The sequence below is a fragment of the Bombus flavifrons genome, chromosome 18 (genome assembly GCF_040668555.2).
Source record: "Bombus flavifrons isolate JBK064 chromosome 18, iyBomFlav1_principal, whole genome shotgun sequence".
In the NCBI taxonomy this organism is placed as follows: Eukaryota; Metazoa; Arthropoda; class Insecta; order Hymenoptera; family Apidae; genus Bombus; species Bombus flavifrons.
This window is the reverse complement of record NC_138459.1, coordinates 1506344-1527844: the sequence shown is the minus strand read 5'-3', so window position 1 is coordinate 1527844 and position 21501 is coordinate 1506344. Positions and strand designations below refer to the sequence as shown.

The 21501-nt window shown below is 28.9% G+C and overlaps 3 protein-coding genes across 7 annotated transcripts in view; 1 reads left to right on the top strand and 2 right to left on the bottom strand.

Annotated features, from left to right (window-relative positions):
- Nucleotides 1–14331, top strand: part of LOC138189097 (sialin) — a 23022-nt gene extending 8691 nt beyond the window's left edge. The window contains exons 8-9 of one of the 3 annotated variants that reach the window (XM_069131255.1): nt 1773–1887; nt 14312–14331. In XM_069131255.1, the coding sequence (XP_068987356.1) occupies nt 1773–1887; nt 14312–14316 (120 nt within the window). In that variant the 3' untranslated portion in view covers nt 14317–14331. Of the gene's footprint in view, nt 1–1772; nt 2803–8409; nt 8642–14311 lie in introns of those variants that run through there. The other 2 variants (XM_069131254.1, XM_069131253.1) reach the window with 2 other exon arrangements.
- LOC138189096 (uncharacterized) lies at nt 8716–21464 on the bottom strand. Of its 3 annotated transcripts, XM_069131250.1 has the most exons (15): nt 21333–21464; nt 20684–21269; nt 18524–18758; nt 18075–18236; nt 17770–17967; nt 17237–17356; nt 16650–16709; nt 15395–15506; nt 15184–15307; nt 14908–15043; nt 14418–14474; nt 12896–13021; nt 12566–12819; nt 12166–12353; nt 8716–11397 (listed from the first exon to the last, which is right to left on the bottom strand). In XM_069131250.1, the coding sequence occupies exons 3-15, from the start codon at nt 18540–18542 to the stop codon at nt 11097–11099; spliced, it is 1857 nt and encodes a 618-aa protein (XP_068987351.1). In that variant the 5' UTR covers nt 18543–18758; nt 20684–21269; nt 21333–21464; the 3' UTR covers nt 8716–11096. The 3 variants fall into 3 exon arrangements, with proteins under 3 accessions (XP_068987351.1, XP_068987352.1, XP_068987353.1); XM_069131251.1 differs by lacking the exon at nt 16650–16709 and having other exon boundaries at nt 20684–21464; XM_069131252.1 differs by lacking the exons at nt 14418–14474; nt 16650–16709 and having other exon boundaries at nt 20684–21464.
- LOC138189155 (uncharacterized) lies at nt 20833–21501 on the bottom strand. Its single transcript, XM_069131305.1, has one exon. The coding sequence runs from the start codon at nt 21499–21501 to the stop codon at nt 20833–20835; it is 669 nt and encodes a 222-aa protein (XP_068987406.1).

Sequence of the window (21501 nt, the reverse complement as noted above, 5' to 3'; positions counted from 1 at the left end):
GGTTCGGTACCCCATATATCGGGAATATATCAGTGCCATCTGTAGTCAATAATATATTTTCTCGTTATCGGCAGAACATTTTCTGTTGAATTTATCGATATATTGGATTAATCACTTCTTAAAAGTTACTCATTGTTGAAACTATATCAAAACGTTTTACGCAATATATTGCAAACATCCAAACGATCGTATACTGTTTCGTGCTAAAAAATCTGTTAAATCCATTGACAGTGAAACGATATTTCATACACGGTTCTTACAAGAATTATTGTTATTTAAGACTTAGGAAAACATGTATACAGCAACCACGTATACCATTCAGTGAGAGTGAACTGCCGAAGCGAAAGGGTTAAGTGAATATGTTTCTTCCTTTATTTATTTAAATTTTCTTATTTTTAGTTAAAGTAAATTTCAAATGAAACACTTAAAAGCGTTGGGAGCTGCTGGTAACGAAATTGAAATAAAATTCGCAGTGCAAAGGATTAACACTTAGCCAAGCACGCGCGCCACAGCGAGCTATACGTTTTCACCGCGCTCGGACAAGCCAACCTGTACGCTGTCCACCGCGCATTTTTCCAAGTATCGACGACTAATATTCACTACTTGAAAAACAAAGAAGTCTAGAAATTATTTAAGCGATTAATTATATTTGCGGTAATAATTTTATTTAACGATTCCACATATTGTTTATAGAAAACATCAAATTAAAAGTATGTATTAAAAGTATAAAAAGATATAGGTAAAATTGAAAACATCAAAGATGAGTAAAGATAAATAACACGACTTGAACGTGAAATTAAAAATTCATAATGCAGTTTAATATTTTTTTACAGCGTAGTATCGTTCCATTATAACTTTATTTAATCATAACTGATAGTGTAACTTTTTAATAAACTTTAACACCACTAAATTGGTGTATTTTATTATATACTGTACTTTATAAAAGCAGAAAAAGTGGCGCAATTAATTGGGAACAATTCCAGGTAAACAATAACTGATAATAAGAACAACAACAAAAAACGAAAACGCGTCAAAAAGGGAGATCTCCCCGTTTGGTCATGCAGCTATGTTCTTCACAAAGGGGAGATCTCCCTATTCAGTTGGCTAAGTGTTAATTTCCTGTACGTATAATTGCTTACCTTTAATTATTTCCCTCTTAAACACTCTTTACTTATAGCGAAATGCCTTTGGTTCGTTGAAAATTACCAAATTAAATACAAATTAATATTGTTTATACACTAGATAAAAAAAGTTTCCATACACCAGACTAGAATTTCGTAATTAATTTATTCCAATTCTACAATAGATTTGTAAACATTTTTTCCTAACGAATTATAATTTATAAAAATAATAAAGTTACTAACATTAAAAAAGATTCCATTGTATGGAAACTTTTTTGATCCAGTATATATGGATAAATATTTTTAAAAAACGATACTTACCCAATAGAAATACTATGTAAAAGTATATAAAACTAAAAAATCAATGCTAAATGTAAAATGACATTATTCTGAAATTTAAAACGATGCTATTCCTTATTATAATATTTATATAACATTTTACAACAAATTACAACATTGTATAAACATTATAATATGGAATAATATAGTAAGAAATAATCTGTAAATTTGTAATTTGAAACTGTTTAAAATTTCGCAAAACGGACCATTATACAAACAGACAGATTTATATTACAGACCAATATATACACATTATATTAAAAAATAAAATTATTTGAAATATCGTTTTATCATTTACATTATCTTTTTCAGCAAACTGTATCGCAATGGCGATTAGTTTTCATCATAGCTGCTGTTAATTCTATCGTCGGGACTGTTATATGCTTGATCTTTGGAACATCAAAAGAACAACCGTGGAATAAGTATGGTAAGTCAAACAAGCAAAATGCGCAAGAATTGCAAAAATTGACAGTGACGCCATTTATAAAAGTCGAAGAGGAAAATCAAAAAAAGGATACGACCGAAAAAGATGGAATGGTTACGGATGAACAAGAGAAATAAATACACATGTGTCTGAGTTATTTGTAAAATGAAATAAAATACAACATGTGTTCACGACTAACGATAATAACAATAACGTTTACCTCGGTTTTTCGTGATTTGCAGTTGAAGGAATTACCAACTGAAAGAATTCTGATAAGGAGAGAAATTAGAGAAAAAAATGAAAGGGAAACGTATTGTTCAAAATTTCATACCTCTCAATTTCTAGAAGACTGATCAAATGTCGCGTATCATAATAAATTACAGATCATGCTCTAATTTTGAATATCAATGTATTCTAATCAAGCATTTCACATTAATTTCATCGAATTCATAGAAAGATCTGGTGTTTTATGTTTTGCTTAATAAATTTAAATTACTGTGTCTTCCTAATATCTTTACAAGTTGTTAAATGTGAAAAATTATAATAGTTCACGTATTTCCACATAAAAATGTTGAACGATTTAGTTTACTAAAACAATTTAACATTAAGTATGAAAATAAATTATTTAACAGGTTGATTTTATTGTCTAAACACATCAACTTTGAGTATATGATATATTGCACGGAAATTGAAATCCTTAATATAAAAAATAGAAAGAAATGTGTAGGAAAAAGAGAGAAACAGCAATTGATCATACGAGATACTTGCTGTATATATGAGTTTTTGATAGTCTACACAAAAATAAATAGTTTCTTTGTTTCATTAAAATTACGCAAAATTAAGAAACAGAACTTCTGAAACTATTGCAACTGTTTGTATTCTAATAACAACATGTATGAGCGCGATAAAAATACATGAAATTTCACTGTAATTAAATAGCAATTGTAATTAAAAAACATTTAGAATTAAATGTCATTAACAAGGAACATCACTCGAGTGTGACATACCGATTCTGATGAAACTTACAAGACACATACCATAGCAAAAATATTCAACACGTATTTCTTTTATTTATATAATTTGTATAATATAATTTGTATAATATAATTTGTATAATAGAATTTGTATAATATGAAGAAGGTAAAAACAGCTGTCAAAGCAGGTGTTGAAAACGTATTTTCTAAAGTATGTGGGAATCTATTCAAGACAGAGAACTGATGTCAACAGGCGGTGTGCATTATAGCATCTTTGTATAAATCCAGGCCAATTATGGCAAATGACCACCCGTGTGCGCCGCTTACTATAGAATGCAACAATACAGACCACCCTTGTGGAAAATAGTTCGTATAAGCAAATTTCGATAATAATTCAAATATATTCGTTGAATAGGGAAAAATCAAAATTTTGATTTATCCATTTTCTGAGTTTAAATGTATACTCGACATAAACAAATGTCGACAAGAAATATTAACGGAACAGTAACGACTTTTGACGTGTTACTTAAGAAAATAGACCTTTTAAAAATCTGTTGTTTCTCGTTCAAAGATACAAAATTGGTGCATTGTCATCATTATATTTTTTACTATATTCTGTATCTATAAAATTTTATCAAAATCGGTGCGTTACACTTGAGTAACGTAAAGAGATAGTAAAATGATGATAGTAAAATATTTTAGATGAATAAAGATAATCTGGTTTTAGATATTTGATTCAGTATTGAAACTAACGTATGACATGAACATACAAGAATTATATGAAAGCAAATAATTGGTAAAAAATTCATCATAAGTATATACAATTTATTGTCCGGCTTGTTAATCACTTTCTGTAAATCATTTGTTATAAAAGATTAAAGATAAAGAAACCACTATAAAGAAAGAAATTAATCTCTTCTTAAAGTTTCAATGCTGCCAAACTATTTTAACAAACTATTGAAGATATTTAGATTAATTATAGCGAAATTGGAATTACTATAAAGGAATCTTAATTGGACATGAATATGTTGATAAACATAAGAACAATGGACCTCTATTTATTGAAACGATTTTTCGGCCATCAAATACCAGAGATCTTATTACATAAAATTGAATTTTACAGCACGAAAAGTTTTCGTTAATCTAAACTGAAAGTAGTTGTCTATAACTTACATAAGAGTTACATAACAATACATGCAGTTTTTGCAACATTGCATTACAGAAAAACATAAATTACACGATGTGTTTATAAAGTATTTATATTTTAAACTGTTTTTAAAAAATTATTTATCAATCCTAATATATATTTCTACTATATTAATATGTTAAAACATGCAATAAGATCTAAAGTTGAAATTTCTTCTAATCATTCAACCGATAAAGACAATTTATTACTGTACAGATTGTATGCAACTAAATATCAAATTTTACTTGATAAACACATCATGTGTAACACTTTTACGTACAATATTATTGCAGAATTGTCATCACCATTTTTAAGAAAAAATTAATTGTAGTAAAAAATGCTGGCAATAAACAAAAGTATACGATACTGTTTGGTTCTTTGCTTCCAGAGCTTACTATGTATCTCTATCGAACTTCTTCTAATAAGACTTCAGCGATACGTTCGTTCTTCTGTTTTTCAGTTTTACAATACTTCCTTAACGATCTATTTCGTAACAAAATCAAATGCTATGGCTCTTTCCACGTATTATCTTACTTCACGCAGAAAAGTCCAGATAGTATCACAGTTTCTCTTCCGCGGTGAAGTAACTTACTATTAGATACAATTTCTTTACTTTTCCCCTGTAGACATTACAATCCTAGCAAAACACCATTGGCAATGGGTACAACCAGAATATTTGTCGAATAATTCGTAACTTTAAATACTCTATAGCCAGTGCAATATTAGAAAATTTTATTTCAAAGTAACAATACGTACAAATTAATTTCGCGAAATTAATGGCATCTAAATATATAAATTCTAATATTTGTATACAGGATGTCTCATTATTGGTAGTACAATCGACCAAGGAAATGATTCTAGGCGAAAAAACAAATGGAAAATATAGAAAAAGGTTTTTTCATATGACGCCTGCTTTCAAAAAAATCGAACTTGAACATATGTCAACTATATTTAATCTTGTCTACTTTCAGGCTAGATAGGAACGAATAATCGATAAAAGGCCACTCTACAGATGAAAATAAGTTAAAAATGTAAAATAATATTTTTTCGGAAAACGCTTCGTTTCCAAGTAAAAATTTGAAAATTAATCTATTACACCTATACCAGGCCAATTCTGACCTACACATGTTCAGAATCTATTTTCTTGAAAACTTGGTTTTAAACGAAAAATATTATTCAACATTTTACATTTATTTCTCGAAAACAAAGCATCAGAAGAAAAGAAAATTATTCTATATTTTCCACTTATTATTTTATGTATTGGTTTTATTATCAATATTAGGACACCCTGTATATAAGCTCAATATATAGATAATCGAACGTGATACGAAGTACATGTAGGTGAACATTCTATTTTAGAAAAATCAAATTGTAAAATTATCGTTGAGAAAAATGTAAACTGTAAAATAAAATTACCTAATAATAACTTCTAATGGAATCTTGTTAGGTTTAGGTGTTTATTAGATTCAAGTGAATAATTCTTAATCATAAGAGAATGAATTTAATATCAATTCGTTAGAAACAAATTAAAAGTCCCTAAAGAAGCGACTAATCTTGATAAAAAAAAAAAAAAAAATAGAAAACGCAAAAGGAAAAAGCAGTTAACAAAAAGGATCAGGAGAAAAGGAAAGGAAAGAAAAACGACAAATAAAAAAGCAAAACAGTTTCGTATCTGGTAAAGAAACATTCGAAAATTTGTAAAACAACTCGACTTATCTTACACATATATGCATAGCTTTTCCATAATAAATGTATTTACTTAAATTAGAGAAAGATATCAGAGAAACGTATTGTGAAAACATTTTGGTAATACCCATTTTACCATCTGACCATATCGGGCATTTTTTCGTATTCGAGACAGATAACACCAAAACTCAAATGCCAAGGTCTTACTTAAAGACATTCATGATTAATGATTTTTTGGCCGGAAGACTACTCGGATTACAAGCTAAAAGCATAGATTTTTCATTTCTGAAGTCTTCAAGCTCACTTCATCGCACACTATGTACTAAATAAGCATTCACAAGTACATTTGCCAGTTCTTAAACTGGAATCGTACAAACGTTCAGTTTGTGAAGCAATGGCGTGAAATAATGGAGAAAACAATTTCTGTGGCTTAGACATCGAAATGAGATGCTAATATTCAAAATCACCTTCCTGAACGGACAAAATTGAAATCCATTGCGATTATATGTTCATTATAGATGCTAATAAATTTCTTTGAAATATAAATTAAATGGACGTAGTTATACACTATATATGTATGCGTATGCAGTAGTATTTGCAATTTAAAACATACCTACATATAAATAGACGGAAAACACAATAGTGCGACTAGCGTTGAAAGCGCGTAATACTAACGTAAATATATGTAAATACATAGATATTTTGGAAGCTCGAAGTTGACAACCTCGTCGCTTAAAACACAATATGTAACAAAGTTCTGTTCCTTTCGTACGTAATATTTTAGGCCTTACATAGGAATCTGTATTATCAGGTAAATTGAATTTAATGTTTCACCACGTAATAGAATTCACGATTTATATATTATATTATGTATTATATACTAAATATTTGAAATAAAGATATATACCTATACGTATTTGACTATATTTATTATAATACGTACATATATATTTGATAGCTGATACTCTCTATATCTCATAGAATTTTCTTAAAAATGTGCTTCTACGCAACAAGTGATACTTTTCATCGATTAAATTGACCTGAGCCCCCCCCCCCCCCTACCGTTAGAAATCTTTTACACATCTTTATCTTTTTCTTCTGTTTGCACATCCACGCGCACATATATTTAAAACAATATAAAATAGCATTTTCGAAAGGCAAGTAAAATTCCCTAGACGTATTTTAACGGTTCAGTGGAACGCACTAAACAATGTAATTGTTTCAAATGTAACGGATGAATAAATAAATAAATAAATAAATAAATAATGACTTTTGATTAGCGGTCAAGTATCATTGAAGAAACTCGATCAATGTCACTTGTAAAATTTGCAGATTATCACCATGATGTTAGAATTGGAAGGTTTTAATGCTACCAACGATACGTATGTAGGTATATTTAAATGTATATATACTACTTTCCTAAGTTTTTAGATTTATGCTCGAATTGAATATTTCAATGTCACTTAAATATAGAGTTCTCGTATACTACCCTGTGCTTTAGAATCTATAAAGACGTTAAAATGCGAGGAAATTACATTTAAAGTTATTAACAAAGCTTAGATATTATCGAATTCTTTTTAAAACAATTTTCAAGTATTTGAATATCCATATTGGAATTTCAAATAGGCAGTAGAATTCAGTAATGTTGGTCTCTAATGCAGACGACAGTAATATTAATCTAGAAGATAAACGAATAAAACATTCTCGAAAGAAAAAACTTATTACTTCCCGAATATTATTATACATAATTATTACTGTAGCAATTGCTTCTAATACCAAATAAATTACAGTAGTGATAAACCAAATGCATCGAGATAGAATTGAATAATAACATAAAGATATTCGTTCATCTTCCAGAAAAACCTATCTTATTTCTGCACTACCCAAATATATTGAACACATTGGCACTTTAATTAATGTTAATTAATTGTACAATTTTTAATATATTTGGTGCATATATCATCGCCCAAACGTTTAATCGCACCAAAGAAGTTAGAACAAAACTGAAAATCAAATCTATCAAATTTAAAATATTTATATTACTTTTATACTCTGTGTTAGAAAAATGCATAATTCATAATAATTCGGTTAATTGATAAAATTTTGTTAAATCTATTAAAATCAGACTTTGGATTATTTATCATAGAGATAATCTACTTTGGCAACGTGATAGAAGGGATAGAATCAAAGAAAATAGATAGAAAAGTACGATTTAAAATAAGGAAAGAATTTATATGTGCAAGATGCAACAATATATTGCACAGAAGCAACAAAGAAAACTATATATAGAAAAATGAAAGCCTTATTTTGTACATACAATGACCGTGAAATCTTTGATTAACGCTATCTAATAATTTTAAAAAACGATATCTTTTGAAATACATACATATATATGCACAAATAGTTACTTCTAAAATACAAATATAATTTAATAATATTGGCTATGTATGTATTGATATCTCATAAACTATCCATCGTAAAAGTGAAATTCCACATGTACTTCTTTTGGCTCTAAAATTCATACTCATTTCTAAATAATAATTGTATAAAATGATAATAAAAACATATAAATATTATATATTGTTAGTAAACAAGTATATATGTATATATGTAAGTATATCATAAGTATATGAGAATGTGTACTGATTTATTATATGTATCAACAATTTGATTTTGTAGGGCTATACAATCAGAATATATGAATATGCAATATCAAGAAGAGGAAACAGTTAAGCTAATTTTAAGAGAATGAAGCACGAACATGTAATCACAACCATCTGTAGCAGATTGCTTATCATTTGGAAATATGTAAAGACGATCTATTTCATAAATATACAAAATATGTACATGGCAAATTATGCGTGTCTTTAAATATAGTACAAAAAGATAAACTATAAAGTTGTAACAGATTTTAAATATGTTGTAACAACAATAGATACATTTTAACAAACTTTGCAGAAGAAAAATGAGTTCTATCCAGCATTTCTACATATCCTGACGAACATCTTTTCTCCATGTTACCATTTATGTTAAAGTGCTAATTATATAATTTTAGTTGAATAAAAATTGGTCTATGTTAAGAATTCTGAGTAAAAACAAAATAGATGTACATTTACAAATGTCAAAGTAGCGACAGCAATGTAATAGCAAAATAATAATAAACTTTAAAAAGAACATTATAAAAATAAATATAATGCTTTCTGCACTCACAGATCATATACTAAAACAAAATATTTCATAATTTAGAAATGAGTTATTATAATATAAATATGTACATGTTTTTAATATTACTATATTTTATATAGCGTATATTCTATACAGGATATATCTAAGATTAAACGCCATCCTTTAGGCATTTTCGACAATCTACCAAAAAATTTTTTGAACAAAAGTTAATCAGTTTTCAATTCGCTACACATTTGGATATTAAAGATTTCCAAAAAATTGTTGACTTCCTTAGATAGCACCATATATTTTGGACTTGACAGAATTATAATTGACATCAAGACGAATCTACGACCTACTATACTATCACCTTGAGATGACTTTGAAATGAGCTGAAAATCAGAAATTTAGTAATAGTACATTGTAACGTGTAATGCAAAACGGTATGATTGTTATTGTTAGATTTGTTTAATTTATTAGTTTCTGAATGCAAAGTCATCTCAAAGTCATTGTATAGTAGACCGTTGAATTCATTTTGACGCAAACTACAACTACGTGAAATCCAAAACATATGGTACCCTTGACTTTTTTATTGGATAAAATTTTTGGAAATTTTTAATATTCAAATGTGTAGTGAACCTTACTTACTAACTTTACTAACTTTTGTTCAAAACATTTCTTTGACGAATTATTAGAAATATCTGAAAAATAGTGGTTAATCCTAGAGGACACAGCCTGTATATGCAAATATTTTGCCATAACTCAGAAATCAAATTAAAATTTGTTAAGAAACAAAAATCTATGTTTGTTTCAAAATCATACATCTTTCATTCAAAATCATAACACGTTAGAAAGTAAACATATTTTATAATAATAATTAATAATATAACTATTAAGATCAAATTCTTAATCTCCTTTGAAATACGATTAAAGTTTTGGGCGGCATTATTTATTTATATTTCTTCCTTTCATCAAATTTGAATGTATAGATGTATTTATTATACGCTTCATGGGGAAAGCGGACAGACTTGTGTGAAATGGTAATATACTCTGACAAACATATAATAGTTTGTAGGACAATTACTTTTTGAACGATAATTTGATTGTGATCAGATAAATACTGCCAAATGTACTTTCTGCCCTTACTCTTAGATATCATATTCTATATCTAAATTATTTTTCTGACTATACCGAGACTTTATTTAAAGCTTTCTGTGGTTCCCATACCTACGTTATTTCGGATCCTGTCTGCTAATATTCGATAATCAAGAGCCTCATTGCTATAATTTAAATTACGTAATTATATCAAAAGTATGGTTCTTTCATTTCAAAAAAATGCATTGTGTAAAAATTTTTTGATGATCTTGTGTTCAAAAGGATAAAGATGGCACCAGTTTTAGAATCATTGAACTGATTTTTCTTGAGTACATAAATTTCTCGATATTATACTTAAATAAATACAATAGGCAATAAGCGAAATATGAAAAGTACAAAGAGTATATAAATAATTCTGCAAAACCATACATTAATATTCCATCAAATTATATAAAATTGATGTTATAATACGTTAGGAAATGAATAAGTGTAGCAATAATCGAAGCATCGATGTTATAAATATATTATTAAATAATATTGAAAAGTTATGTTCAGATATAAAAATTGTAAAAATATTTTTCAAATAGCCATGTTGAAATAAATTTTAAAAGTAAGCTAGCACTTTTATCAATCATATACATATTCCATTTTTTTAGCAGTTTGGAAATTCTTTGAAAACGATTTGGAAACGTGAAATTGAATTGTCCTTGATTCTAAAGTCACTAGATTAAAATCATTCATACTAACCACAATTCTTTTAAATAATTAAAATGCACTTGGTGCATCTTACTTTATGACCATTATATATTTGGTCACGATCTTATTTTCTCCTGCTTATCAAGTAAATAACTGATCCATATCACATTAAATACGACTTAAAAAATACAAGAAAAAAGAAGAATAAGCTATTCCTTAAGTAATTCTGAATTATGCTGTTTGTGCGCTAATTGAAACAACGATTGCTCTTAACCAATAAAAGAAGTTGGTCCACTTTGCACTAAAAAATCGACGATACGATATAAAAGACACGAAATGATGATACTTTTACCAACTATCGCATAAAATGCTGTCCGGAATGAAATAAAACGAGCATCAGAAATTGTGTATTACACATTAGTAGGTGGGTCCATAGCACAAATAATAGATTTCATTACACTAGCAGCAGCTAAGGACGCGTAAGGCTGCCATTCCTTTATACGAGAGCCATCTTTATAATCAGAAATACCTCGAATAACGGCAAAACTTTCACGACAATTACCCAAAATACTTTCGACTACAGCATCCATCTCTGCATCAAAGGCAAGGGCTCCAAATCGGGCTGCAAATTTCTGTCTAAGCTGATCATCGCGTGCAATATGTCTGCCAGATGCTACAGGTGCTAAGTGAATTCGTGGACAGCCATTTGTTCTGGACATAAAAGAACATAATGATAAATGTTGACAAAAGGGGACCTAGCATTAATGACCTTCATCTTGACATGTATTATCAAGGACACTCACCTTAAGTGTGAATCTCCAGAAAGTTTTAATCGTCACTCGTTATTCCTCAAAAAGTTATTGGCAGAAATATATTACTACTACTATGTACATTGTATTCTGCCTATATGTATGCCTATATGTAAATATACGTATGTGATTATAACCGACGCGATAGTCGTGTTTATATCCCAGTCTTCATTTGATAGAAACATTGTGTGCGTTGCTTGCTCGCTTGTAAAAATTTAATCCAACCCAATATCAATTCTACAGACAAAAGAGGCCCGATTTTTAAACAAAATTCTTTTTTCTTAAAAATTCCTTGCACATATGTAGAATTGAAATTGGGTTGGACTAGATTTTTACGAACGAGTAGAGCGAGCGATCAACGCGTGTAGTATTTCTTTACCATACATTGCTTTTTATAAATTCTTTTTTGTTAGTAACCTTTTAAGAAATAACGAGCGGTGGCTAAAACCTTCCAGAGGCAACTCAGGAGAGTATCCTTCACAATATATGTTAAAGTTAAGTGCCCTTTATCAACATTTACTATATTTGAAACGGGAAACACTGCTGAAGATTTTATAAGATTGTATAACTAAAAAAATATACATGTATATTTACTTAGGTCATAATTATGACTATATGCTGAAAAATAATAATCTTATATACTAAAAATAACATATTAAACAACAATAACCTTTTATTCGCCGCATCTGCAGGTGCAGTAGGATGTGCAACTTCAATAACATCTCTTTCGCCAATAGCCATGTATAACTTATCAGACTCTGGTGGAGGTGGTTTAAAATCATGCTCCGTCTGGTTAGTTAAAATATCTGAACCTTCCTTCAGGTACGTTTGCCATGGAGGATTTGTCTCATTCTCTGACTAATAAGAATCATTAATAACTGTACTAGATTCTTGTTGCAAATTTAAGGACCTATGCAGATGAACGACTTTTGTCCGCGCGATATCGGTGCGATCATATGCCTGTCTTTGATGTTCGTAATTAGGAAAACAAAAAAAAGACATATGATCCAACCATATCGCGCGAGCAAAAGTCGCTCGTCTGCATTAGGCGTAAAAGTGTAACAACCTACCTGATCTTTAAGATTAACAGCAATTTCTTGAAGACATAAATTTGGTGGGCAATATTCTTTGGTTTCAAAATGATAATCTCCACTCTCATTTGTCTTTGCACTTTCACAATAAACATAAATATACTTTTTATTAAGAGGAATAGGATAAGATATAACCACATCACCAAGTCGCACGTGTTTATTATAATCTGTATAATGTGGTACACCTCCTCCAATTCCAATTAAGAAAACGAAATCAACTTTCTGAAATGTACCTACAGAAAAGGTAAAATATTTGATTATAATCAAGCATACCAATTATAACTAAACCAAGAACAATTTAAATGCTACCTAATAATCTGGTAGTTGTATTTCCTGCTGCAGTCATTGCTTCTCTTGTATGACCTACAGTGGGTAACTTTGTGCATACAATTCTGTGTGCACCAATATTACCTAATGTGTAAACATTTGACTCACCTATAACAAAAATAATCTTATTTTGCATTGAAATAATCCTCTACCATTAGTAATTTTAAAATATGTGTATGATACATGTGCACTGTGCTACTATTAAAAAACTGGTATTGTATTTGTGTATATATGTTGTGACTAAATTGATTAAAAATGACTCATTCCATACAGATGCAATTGTGTTCAGTACCTATTACTAGATATAAATATAAGTAATTCATATATTTATCAGTATATCAAATACAAGGGCAGATTGAGAAGTTTCCGGTATGAGAATATCAATAAGAAATAAAGCGAAAATAAACTCCTAGCGATGACACCGAAAACTTATCAACTTGTCTTTATAACTTTCTTTTAGTTGAAATGAAAGAAGTGATAAATAACTATTATAACACATTTGTATTTGGTATAAAAAATATAGTTCTAAAATTTATCATTTAATTCCTGCACACCCTTCCTATTTTTAGAAAAAGTTACTAATTGAACTAACATCCCACAAATAATTCAGTATTTTCCAAACATTTATATTCATGTAATCAATGTATGTGTAAACGTACATATAATAATAATTAAAAATGTATAATATATTATTGCGTATTTAGTACTGGATTAATTAGATAATAATACACAGTAAAATGCATATATATATTACACATATTAATATCATTATATTATAAATTTATTTATATATAAAAATTGTGTTAAAAGCAACGGAAAATAAAATTTAGTTTTGTAAGTGTTAACTAGTTATTTGTTTTAAAAATGGAAGTAATAATTCAAAGAAGTTAATACCAGTCTTAAGTAGAAGGAAATAAAATGATATAACAGTATCTTTTATACAAACAAAACACATAAACAAAAAACACATGAACAAAAGATATAACCTGTGATAGTTCTGAACCATACCCCTTTAGTCCTAGTGCAGACGTGCCTCTTTCATTGTTATGATTGTGTTACAATCATATGCTTATCTTTACTGTTCTTAACAGTAATCCCAACATGGAAACCCAACCATGTCCTTAACAGGCACAGCAAAGAAGGACATGTGATCGTAGCAAGATCGTAACGGCAACAGTCGCATGTCTGCACTGGGCTTCAATATGTGTGTGCTATAAATTTAACTTAATTTGCTAATATTGCTGAGAAAGTAAATGGTTGAAGATGAAGACATGATACATGAGATGATAATCTGAATGAATTTCATTACAACACAGCAATATGGTATGTATATTGTTTCTGCGGCATCGTCGAAGTAGTATTTTAATAAAAATATCTAATAATATGTATTTTTCACAGCGTAGTGCCATTGAGACACTTCATTGCTTTGAATACAAGCAATTGGCAAGCTATAACGTTAAAGGACATTGACACGAAAGAGGAACTATATTACAAATTACTTTACCAAAACGACATGTCACTCGCGGTACTCCATCTGTCGCATCAGGTGAGCTTGCCGTACCTAAAGTTTCATGCTTTGTCATATACATATATATATAGGCAGTACATTTTGTACCTTTACCGCCAACTAATATATGATACTATAATTATAATACCGTAATGCAAACTAGTTAATACAAATTCTTTAATACACTAAAAAGCTCCATAATTATACTTGAAATTCGAAATTTCTTATACATACATTAACTTCTAAAAAAGATAAAGAGACCTTAAATAACGTAAAAAAACGTAAATAAAGTCTGCTTTGATCTTAAAATTTGACAATATCATTTCTTTACATTTAATCATTTAATATTAAAATATAAACAGCAACCTGTATCTTGAAAATAAATTATCATATCATATTATTTTATATTCCTTCTGCCATATAATTGAAGATTAATTCATAAAATCTATGTGAATAATTATGAGTTATTAAATGAAATATATCTTACCAACAGTAGTATAACGAACAAATGTTTCTTTGTTTTCAATCATAGAATCAACTGCCAACTTTTCACAATACTGTGCAGTAATAATTGCTATAGTAGGTTGTTTTGCACTTGCCATTGTTGGCATTTGTTTTACAACCTAAGAAAAGGTAAGAAAAGAGATACAATAATTTTTCATATATAATGTCCAATAATTAATTACCACAAATAATTATACATGAAATAGTGCATCGACACTATACTATAAATTTACTGCAAAATAGTAAAAATAAAATTTACTTGAATTTGGGTATCTTGGTGTACAACTCTAGTAAAAGCTCCATGCTCCATCGCTTTAACAACACCCTTCTCTTGTAATTCTTTTAATTTTATTTCGACAGCAGAAGAATCCCAACCATGTTCTCTACAATAATTACCACACATTATTTACAATTACATTAACATTTTCGTGCAAAAATAATTAATAAAATTCTTATAGTAAAAATCATACTTTGCTATATCAGTCACGGTAATTGGATTTGGATAAGCAGATTCAATAAGTTCCAACACTTTTTCTAAAGTCAGTTCAACTACCTGACCAATAACTGTTTCATCTGTTGATACTGTCAAACAAAAAAATTAAATATTATCACATTCCATTAATATATTTCATGATTCTGCAAAATATATATAAATGCTCATTAAAAAGTAAATTATTTGTGATAAATTTTTCAGTTTTTTTATAAATAAAATGAACTACAGCCTTTGTGTATCTACTTGTGTGTGCTAAACATATGTGACATCAAACTTAGAATAAAAATGTAATTCATATTACTAATACTTTTTGTAGAATTGATAACATAGAAATGAAGTCTAAAAATTTTATATGGTAGTAAGTGACCATGAATACTATTTATAGACACATTAATGTTATACTAAGATCAAAGTAACAATAAAGAGTATTGCATATGGTATAATAAAATTACTAATATGTATATGTTAAACTGTAAATAAATCTTCTGAAATGCTTAAAAAATATACTTTTTTTACAAATAATAATAATATTTTAGACATAATAATTGATTATATTACTTTCAAATGTATAGTATTATTTTTTATCATTTAACTTAATTAGTTTTACATCGTGTTAAAATTTCGAATTAAACAAAATAACAATATTATGGCATTCATAATCATGCATTCATATTACAAACATGATATACTTCATGAATAAGATATGTACATATCTCTAATGGTGTATATCCAATTTTTCTTTTTAGTCAATCAATCCATATTTTATAGGAGAAGAAGCAAATTGAATAATCACAAATGATTGTTTTCATTATTAAGTAAAATAAACACTAAAATATATATTAAATGTTTAATATTGGATTAATGCGAAAAAATCATGTTAAGCCAATGTTGTTATAATAACTACTATATTGCATGAACCAATAAAATATGTATTTACCGGTCAATGTGCAGATAAACAGCTTTTATATTTACTTATTTTTTCTAAAAGCTTTTGCACTATTTTTCCAACATACATATGTTTATCACTAGTTATCACTAATAAAGTAAATAGCAATAAATTCGATAAAATTAGAATAAAACTAAATAGATAAAGAAATTCTATGAGAAACTTTTCTTCAAGTTTTTGACCGGCAAATATTCAATTGTTATTGTATTTTATATAATAGCCTGCATATAAAATATCAAAAAACATAAATCGTAATAAAATATGTAATTTCTTCATAATCTCCAACCTGATTTCCAACTAATTTTCTTATATGGAAGAACTGTGAACAGTATATGACCAGTATCAGCTGTGAATAACAGAAATTAAAAATAACACATTTATTTCATATAGAATGAACATGTACATATATACAAGTAACATGAGCAGCACAAATGTTAAATATACATTTCCTTTAGTTTCAGTTGTAATGTATACTTGAGACACACTGCTCCAATATCTTTCAATAAAGATCACTTAGTTCAATGAATCAAATCAAATAAATCTTGGTACTACTCTTTACTTCGAAGTTATTTTAATAATGTAAAAGAAGTATGTGTGTAAAATAATTTTCATGAATGATTAAATGAATATATCAGTAAATTTGTCTGAGAATAATTTTTTAACATTGAAATTAAACAATTAATACAGTTATGAAGTATGATATGTATATAAGTAATGATGTTTTCAACTAGAACACTTAGTTGTTACTTGTTAGCTTATATGATATCATTTACAAAGAAAAATATTACTTAAACTATACAAAAATTTAAATAAAACATAAATAAAATTAAAAAGATATTGTAAAATTAAAGAGAATTGTAATATTGTACTTACATGGTCTAGTTGGAAGATTAACAGGTTCTTCAAGCTGTTTTAATTCTACTTCTATCTTTTTAATTGTAGAATACTTATGCAACATTAGTTTCATTATTTTCTTGATAAATCCAACATAATCTGTAACAAACCCATATAGCTTACTGGAATTAAATATACTATAATTACATATTACTATAGTACTATTGAGAGAAATATCTGGTGACCCAATTGTACTATTGCAATATAAGTGCACAAAAAAAGTTTTTATATTAGAAAATATTTATTTGTATTTCATATTATTTTTTAATCATTTTATAGTTATAATAGTGTTCTCACTACCTGAAACAATAATCTATATACTCTTTCAGAATGATAATATAAAAATAGATTATTGTTGTTTACCAATATGTAATGCTTAACAAAATTAGAACTACCTTATACTTATATACTATAATAGATCAATATTCTATATATAAAAACTTGATGGTTTAATTATAGATTATAGACAGTATTATAATTTATATGTTATCAACTACTTAAATAAATTTTACCTCTTGGAAATTCTTGAGGTGTAACTAATTCTCTGAAGAATTCTTGTGCCACACTTGGGTGTTCGGCTTCTGAAAGTGTATCTACAAACCAAAACTGAAGAGTTCTAGATTCTTGTGTATGTTTTCCACTTTGAGCACTCACTAAGAATACTCTGAATTGTAAGCAAAGATGTGCTGGATGAATTTCACCATTTGTAACTATAAAAATTTTATGATATAATATTCCATTAATGTTGTAATATTGATAACATTTTGTCTATTAACATTGTTTTTAATATATTAAATAATGATAGAACTTTATGTACCAGCAACTGCTTGTTTATTAATAACTATTCCTTTGTGATCTCCTCCAGCAATATGAACATTGTTTTCATTTCCATTTTCTGTTGGGGGTTCTAAAGCCTGCCTTTCTATTATAAGAGTTGTAGAATTTGCAGTCTTACATTTTGGTGTCATGACAATGTGTTCTAATAAATGAAACATAGAAAAAGAGAATTTGAATAAAGCTCATCAACACTTCACAGTTATACATGACAAAGAAGTAGAATTATAAAAATCATATATCATTTTATTTAAATAAAAGAAATATATCAAAATCAATATAAATTCTATAAATATACATATAATATGTTACCAGTTGTTCTTGTTACATATACAATTATATAAAAAAACAGTTCGTTATATTAAATTGTAACATTAAATTACATTTAATAAAAACTATTTGAATCAAAATCCTTATCTTTTATACACTGACCTGTTTTTTTATCATCCATTTCGAATCGTTCACTTTATCTGTTATCTGACACAAGCAATTTTTTTATAGCACTAAATAAATAATGGATAACAAGAACACTAAAATCCAATAAAATATGCAAGCTACGAACTTGAACTAGTCCACTCAACTAACGACAACGTCGTTCTCTGCTGTTCGACTTTTTAATCGCCTCCTTTACCATCCCACCACGGGTATCGGAGCTCGCGCCTCGCGTCTGTCAAAACGAAAACCTTATATAACCTCAATCTCCTTATCCTATCTAGTCAACCTTCCTTTCTGTGGACGTAATAAAGACAGTCTTTAAAAGGTAATGTATAAGAGAAAAGATGAGCAAAATTCATTAACACAAGAAGTAGGTGATATTAAGTGATCGACTTGAATATTCAAAATAATTATCGATCGAAATAGTGACAAGACACAACACATGCCACCGCCCTGCGCCATACTTATATTTAACTATGGCATGACATGTATAATCTATATTACAAATGCGTCATTTTTGTTTTTCTCAACACGAATATACTATCACTATGTATGTATGCATGCATGTATGTATGTATGTATATGTATATATATATATATACCATACCTATAAAATATAACATACTACTTATATACTATATATGTGCACATATACTATACACACATACAGTTAGTCTTGAAAATATTCGGACGATAGCATAACTTCAATTTTTGAGTTCTTTATCAGAAATAGATGCAGATAAAACAACAAAAATGTTTTGCAGTATATTGGTATATAGTATATAGATATCATAAGTAAAAAACTTTTGACTTAAAACAAACTGTTGTTTCATGTTGAAAAGAAACTGAATTTGATATGTTAAAAATATTCGGGCACTTCGTAAATTAATGTTAGAAAACTAACATAGTAATTTTTTATAAAAGTTTAATATTTTATTCAATAACATGTTTTAAGCAGTTTATTATATTAAAAAATTTTTTTTAGTATTGGAACATAAATCAAAGAAAAATGTACAAATACATTACATTATATGTATACATTACATATAATGTAATGTATTGTAATTACATTATAAATGTAATTACATTATATGTTATATGTGCTATTATATTATATGTAATATGTACAAATATACAATACATTACAAATTTAAGTTACCAAACTAAGATAACGAGCTTCTTAACGCATGTACGGCCATATGTGAGAATTAGTAAACAAGAACAATAGACACTAAACAAAAATGATAAATTCCTCTAACAAAGCAATAAAATACAGCATCGATTACTAATAAAAAAATAATCTTCAACATATTAAACTGTTTAAAACATGTTATTATTATTAGACTTTGATATAAAATTGCCACTTTAATATTTTTATCAATTTATAAGTGTCCGAATATTTTTGAGACATGAAAATTCAACTTTTTCAACATTTCAACAAGCTTGTTTTAAGTTAAAAGTTTCTTACTTTCTGATCTATACATATTATACTCCAATATACTGCAAAACGTTTTTGTTGTTTTATCTGTTATTCAATAGGTTTGGGGTTCGATATTTAATTGATTCACACAGATTAGTTTTGTATACTCTGTATTTCACCACCATGTACAGCCATTACAACACACCGGATACTCACATAAAAAAAGCACATGACGAACGGGAAAACAGAAGAGAGTCGGAAATAGTCGTACCAACTCTGCACGAAGGAACTAGTGATCATACCAACCTGACATTTATCTCAACACTCCCCTTTGATTATAGTTTCTGCAAGCCCCATAGCTTTGGTAAAACACTGAGTCTTAATACTATTTAAACCTTTGGTAAGGATATCTGCAACATTTTGGCACATAAACATAATCTAAAATACCCTTTGATTCACAATTCTTAACATAGAAGTAACGAACTTGAACATGCTTAGAACTCTTAGCGACTACCTCATCCTTGGACCATGAAATAGCTCCAATATTGTCACAGAAAATTTTGCATGAGCGGGGACAATATGACAATTGACCCAACTCCCTTAACAGTAAGGATATCTACACAGTCTCCCTTGCTGCCTCCTGCATTGCTACAAATTCTGCTTCATAAGTCGACTGAGATATGATAGGTTACTTCTTCGACAACCAAGATATTGCACCACCAAGTATGAAAACATACCCACTCCTAGATTTTCTATTTACTGAACATCCTGCAAAATCTGAATCGCGAAACACTTTCAAAGGTTGGCCCTGTCTTCTCTATCTCCTTTCTCCCCTCGACACTGGTACGAAATGTGGCCCCATTTTCTACATTTGTAACATCTTTGATCACTTGTGTCTCTGCTCTTCGGCTTCGCGCCATCTTTGTTTTGGTACTGACCTGGGTTTCCATTGCCTTCTAGGTGCCAACGCGTTGCCTAGCTCGAACAACTCCGCAACCGCATTAATTCTTTTTTCTTCGAGTAGGAGGTCGGCCTTCACCGACCTCGAGGTCAGATCCTTATCAATCTTTGTTATTCTGACATAGGTCGAATAATCTGGATCTGTCGCAAGTCCAGTCAAAATAAAAGATGCCACAACGTTATCTTCAAATTTAATACCGGCTTTAGACAACTTGTCAAATAGAACTTGAATTTTTCCACAATACGCGAGGATATCCATGCTGGGAGTCTTCTCGATAGTGCCCAGTTCCCGCACGCACAAGGCAATGTCCATTGATGTGGATCTCCCATGGATCTCTTCCAGTGCTTTCCAGCACTCCTTCGCTGTTTTCAGGCCTCTAATGTCCGCGAGATACTCGGGGCGAACGTGCCGGGAAATATATGCACGCGCCTTGTTATCCAGTTTGACGTACTCAGATCTCGCCCTTTCTGCTGCAGTCAATCCTGGATCCACCGCATCCCAGCAGCCCAGGGAAACCATAGAAACTTCCGTTATCGTCTTCCAGTACTCATAGTTGTCCTTGTCCATATCGCTCATCTTCTCCTGGTGGGCCAT